This window comes from Nerophis ophidion, linkage group LG08 (genome assembly GCF_033978795.1).
Source record: "Nerophis ophidion isolate RoL-2023_Sa linkage group LG08, RoL_Noph_v1.0, whole genome shotgun sequence".
Lineage (NCBI taxonomy): Eukaryota > Metazoa > Chordata > Actinopteri > Syngnathiformes > Syngnathidae > Nerophis > Nerophis ophidion.
Genome location: NC_084618.1, coordinates 8572892 through 8578891, shown reverse-complemented (window position 1 = coordinate 8578891; position 6000 = coordinate 8572892). Strand labels below are relative to the sequence as shown.

Here is a 6000-nt window from a genome sequence, read left to right as displayed (position 1 = left end):
CTGTACGACTGCAAGACCGAGGACCTGCGTCAGCTCCTCAACGGCATGGATGAAGGTAAAGACCTGCTGGCTTTCAAGCTTTGGGACCGTACCCAATTCCATACTTTTTTAGGCAGGTATCCATTCACATAAAACCAAACCTCTGTCACGCTTGATGTCACGTCCAGTTTCAGACTTGTTCGGTCCGATTGCGGACGAAACACCGGCTCACGTCAACCATCAGTCAGGCAAAGTCCTTCTAAGTAATGTTGCAAGTTCCAACACCAAGAAAGCAAATATGCTCGGGAGAAAACGCTCCAATGTAAAGTAAGAGTCCACTCTTGCAAAATGTGCTAGCTTGATGCTAATTAACATTGGATTTGCCATAGACATGCTACTGTTAGCATTTGTGATTTTACATGGCGCTTTTAACTCCTCCGACCAAGATGCTTGTTACAATCAAACAGCTGATGTGTGATAAAAGTACAATACTTGCAACACAAAACCTTCGTAAGGCAGAACATAGTACATTAGCCTCCTGGGAAAAGCCACTTCCAAGTTTCACAACAATCACAGCTTTTGAAAACCTCAAATTGTACATTTTGGAAAATGTGGTGTTTTCAAAAGCTGGCGGCCATGATCATCAATTCTAAGAATTAAAGACTTGACTTTTCTCACTTTGCATGCAAGGAGATGATGTCACTTCCTGGATTCACTTTTCAAGTTGATTTGCTGACAATCTCATGTTGTTAAGTTTCACCTGTCTAGTATAGAACACCATCATTATAGTCATAGTATATAACACTATCATTATTGTCATAGTATATAACACCATCATTATAGTCATAGTATATAACACCATCATTATTGTCATAGTATATAACACCATTATTGTCATAGTATATAACACCATCATTATAGTCATAGTACATAACACCATCATTATTGTCATAGTATATAACACCATCATTATAGTCATAGTATATAACACCATCATTATAGTCATAGTATATAACACCATCATTATAGTCATAGTATATAACACCATCATTATTGTCATAGTATATAACACCATCATTATTGTCATAGTATAGAACACCATCATTATAGTCATAGTACATAACAACATCATTATTGTCATCCATATCAAGTAGTTTGTAATGAAACAGGCTGATAAAAAGGCTAAAACATATCTTTAAATTCACATATTTGTGTTTTTATTCATGATTAGTATTAGAGCTAGGTGATGTGGAGCAAAAGTGATACCAGAGTATTTTTATTCCGTATGGTGGTACACGGTACATACCAATACAATACACGGTACAGTATACACCAATACACGGTACATACCTATACAATACACGGTACAGTATATACCAATACACGGTACATACCAATACACGGTACATACCAATACACGGTACAGTATATACCAATACACGGTACATACCAATACACGGTACATACCAATACACGGTACAGTATATACCAATACACGGTACATACCAATACAATACACGGTACAGTATATACCAATACACGGTACATACCAATACACGGTACATACCAATACACGGTACAGTATATACCAATACACGGTACATACCAATACAATACACGGTACAGTATATACCAATACACGGTACATACCAATACAATACACGGTACAGTATATACCAATACACGGTACATACCAATACAATACACGGTACAGTATATACCAATACACGGTACATACCAATACAATACACGGTACATACCAATACACAGTACAGTACATACCAACATCTTAAAAAAAACGTGCAAAGTGCTTAAGGTTCCTTAAGTGTTTTACGACTGGATAACCAGTGTTTAAATCATTTGGGTTGTAAGTAGTAACACGTTGTTAATTCTTCTAGAGTACTTAGTTAGTCGTTACTATGGCAAAGCAATTTTTGTTCGTTAGCATTAGCTTTCTATCCTCAAGCTTGTGTGCGGGGAGAGATGGATCTTCTACTCGCTAGCTGTTCAGTTTGAAACTACTTTTTAGATAGTCCGGCTGTGAGTAGAGGCACTTTCAAGCTAAGGTGTCGCTAAACATTGTTTAGCTATCGTTAGCTTCTGTGCTAAGTCGCTAACAGAAGTGAACGACAAAAAGAGATGAGATTCTAGTAAAGTGACTACAAGGAGAGATACAGCTTCTAAATCAAAGTGGCGTACGTGTAAATAAAACTGGAGTCGCTCACCATTTGCCAAATAAATCATTGAGAAGTCGGCGCCATACTCTCTGGTTGTGTTGGGTTGTCGAAAGTCACAGAAGCCTACACTGCAAAAAGTCAGTGTTCATAAACAAGAATAACAAATACAAAAATGAGGGCTATTTTACTAAGCAAAATGATCTGCCAATAGAACAAGAAAATTTGGCTTGTCAAGAATTTCCAAAACAAATCAAATCAGCTAACCTCGATGAACCCCAAAATACCTTCAAATAAGTACATTCTCACTAATGATGTCATGGTCTGTGGTCACCTTTTGTTTCCTTATGTTCCGTTGGTTTAAGACTCTTTTTAGTTCATGTTTACGCTCCATTGTTTTGTCAACGTGACGACCGATTAGTTCACCTGTACTCATTATTTCACCTGCACTCATTTGGACTCACACACCGGATTTGTGTAGGACTCACGCACCTGTGTTAATCATGTCACTATAATTTAAGCTTATAGTTGCCAGGCAGTCGGGCTGGCGTCATTATTGTTGCTCCATGCTCTGTTCACTCTGGTTATGTATCGCTCTGCTCATTTCCTTCCAAGTAAGTTTTGTTTATTCATGTCACGTTTAGTGAGTCTTTTGTTTTATATCCATAGTTTTGCCTTTGTGGTAGTTTTTGTTTTTTAGCCAAGTGCGCGCCTTTAGTTTGCACTTTTTTTTTTTCTAGATAAATTAAAATATGTCTTTACCTTCATGCCATGTCCCGTCACCTTCCTTTGCATTCCAGGAAAACACACCACACCATAGCCCCCGTTCTGACCAATAACTGTACTCTACTATACCAGTACGTGTTTTCTATGGTTTCATTGAAAATAAAACAGCAAAGTCCATTTGGCTGTCATCTGTTTTAATATCAGACACAATTGTGTCGAAGTCATGATTCTTTTTTTCATGCTTGAAATAAGAAATTATTACTTTAAAAAGTAGTTTTCTACTTGTGAGTGTTGATGACTCAGCTTTGCAAGACTTGATATTCTACTTTCAAGCATGTTTTACTCAATATAGCTCATCACATCTCAGCAACAAGCTGGAATATCTTACTGACATCATTTAGGAGCAAAACCCTTAAAACAAGTAAACACTAACATAAAATCTGCTTAGTGAGAATAACGATCTTCTCAGACAGAAAATAAGCAAATATCAGCCTTATTTGACATATTTCATCTTACTTAGATTTCAGTTTTTGCAGTACATAAAGATGCAAAGCGCCGTTACAAATGCACATCAAAAGTTAGAGGTGTGGCGGTATGGTCTCAAATACAAACCACTTTCTAAAATATTAACTATGATATAATATCAACATTTTCTAATTACATGCTACCTTTTTGCTGCCGTTTGACTTATTTGTTGTTCATTTTTGCCATAAAAAGAGGCAAATGTCGCCCAGGCCACACTTTGCCTTCCTAGCCAAAGAAGTAAAGCAGCGATTGACTGATTGAAGCTTTTATTAGTAGATTGCACAGTATCAATCAATCAATCAATCAATGTTTATTTATATAGCCCCAAATCACAAATGTCTCAAAGGACTGCACAAACTATTACGACTACGACATCCTCGGAAGAACCCACAAAAGGGCAAGGAAAACTCACACCCAGTGGGCAGGGAGAATTCACATCCAGTGGGACGCCAGTGACAATGCTGACTTTGAGAAACCTTGGAGAGGACCTCAGAAGTGGGCAACCCCCCCCCCCCTCTAGGGGACCGAAAGCAATGGATGTCGAGCGGGTCTAACATGATACTGTGAAAGTTCAATCCATAGTGGCTCCAACACAGCCACGAGAGTTCAGTTCAAAGCGGATCCAAGACAGCAGCGAGGAAACCATCTCAAGCGGAGGCGGATCAGCAGCGTAGGGATGTCCCCAACCGATACACAGGCGAGCGGTCCATCCTGGGTCTCGACTCTGGACAGCCAGTACTTCATCCATGGTCATCGGACCGGACCCCCTCCACAAGGGAGGGGGGGACATAGGAGAAAAAAGAAAAGAAGCGGCAGATCAACTGGTCTAAAAAGGGAGTCTATTTAAAGGCTAGAGTATACACATGAGTTTTAAGGTGAGACTTAAATGCTTCTACTGAGGTAGCATCTCGAACTGTTACCGGGAGGGCATTCCAGAGTACTGGAGCCCGAACGGAAAACGCTCTATAGCCCGCAGACTTTTTTTGGGCTCTAGGAATCACTAATAAGCCGGAGTCCTTTGAAGGCAGATTTCTTGCCGGGACATATGGTACAATACAATCGGCAAGATAGGACGGAGCTAGACCGTGTAGTATTTTATACCTAAGTAGTAAAACCTTAAAGTCACATCTTAAGTGCACAGGAAGCCAGTATAGGTATATATGTATGTATATATGTATATAAAGGTATATACAGTATAGGTATATATGTATGTATATATGTATATAAAGGTATATACAGTATAGGTATATATGTATGTATATATGTATATAAAGGTATATACAGTATAGGTATATATGTATGTATATATGTATATAAAGGTATATACAGTATAGGTATATATGTATGTATATATGTATATAAAGGTATATACAGTATAGGTATATATGTATGTATATAAAGGTATATACAGTATAGGTATATATGTATGTATATATGTATATAAAGGTATATACAGTATAGGTATATATGTATGTATATATGTATATAAAGGTATATACAGTATAGGTATATATGTATGTATATATGTATATAAAGGTATATACAGTATAGGTATATATGTATGTATATATGTATATAAAGGTATATACAGTACAGGCGTAATGTGATCAAACTTTCTTGTTCTTGTCAAAAGTCTAGCAGCTGCATTTTGTACCAACTGTAATCTTTTAATGCTAGACATGGGGAGACCCCAAAATAATACGTTACAGTAATCGAGACGAGGCGTAACAAACGCATGGATAATGATCTCGGCGTCTTTAGTGGACAAAATGGAGCAAATTTTAGCGATATTACGGAGATGAAAGAAGGTCGTTTTAGTAACGCCTTTAATGTGTGACTCAAAGGAGAGAGTTGGGTGGATAATAATACCCAGATTTTTTACCGTTTTACAGTTCAGTACATATTCCGTACAATTGACCACTAAATGGTAACACCCCAATAAGTTTTTCAATTTGTTGAAGTCAGGGTTCAAAGTTTGTTGAAAGTGTTGCCAAACGCCAGGAGAGTGTCTCCAAGCTGTGTTGTCTCAGCACTTCCAGACGTGAGAAAGGTTGGCTTCTATGCTGTGGTAATGCACACTCCCTGGGCTTGTGGTGGCGGATCCACGCTCTCACCCGTGCGGCAACATGAGTTTCATTAGCAAAGAAATGCAAGAAACACCTCTCTTCCACTTCCTCAGTAAATATGGCGACTAAGTGCTCTGCAGTTGTTTGTTGTGTGTTGGCAACAACTTGGTTTTGCCTCACCCGAGTCTGTTGTTCTTGATCAGTATCAGTATCGTTACATCCCTGGTGGAATCTCACATGTTTTACTTCCTGGTAGAACTGGACAACACGGAGGAGCTGCAGAAGAAGAGGATCTGCCGCATCATCACCAAGGACTTCCCCCAGTACTTTGCCGTGGTGTCTCGGATTCGTCAGGAAACCAATCAGATGGGCCCTGAGGGCGGCACCCTCTGCAGCCGGAGTGTCCCGTTGGTACAGGCCTCCTTCCCTGAGGGGGCGTTAACCAAAAAGATCAAGGTTGGGCTGCAGGTGAGTACGGGAAGAAGGACAAAGTCAACAAGATGGTGGTCGGAGGCTCTTAACCCAACCTT

The 6000-nt window shown here is 39.0% G+C and overlaps 1 protein-coding gene and 1 long non-coding RNA gene across 2 annotated transcripts in view; one reads left to right on the top strand and one right to left on the bottom strand.

Annotated features, from left to right (window-relative positions):
- The window catches only part of LOC133557271 (ankyrin-3-like), a 156443-nt gene that overhangs the window by 99719 nt on the left and 50724 nt on the right, over positions 1-6000 (top strand). The window contains 2 exon segments of the mRNA XM_061907617.1: positions 1-55; positions 5727-5938. The exon segment at positions 1-55 is cut by the window's left edge and continues 100 nt beyond it. Coding sequence (XP_061763601.1) covers positions 1-55; positions 5727-5938 — 267 coding nt within the window.
- LOC133557273 (uncharacterized) overlaps positions 1-6000 on the bottom strand; it is a 30583-nt gene that overhangs the window by 16612 nt on the left and 7971 nt on the right. The window lies entirely within an intron of this gene.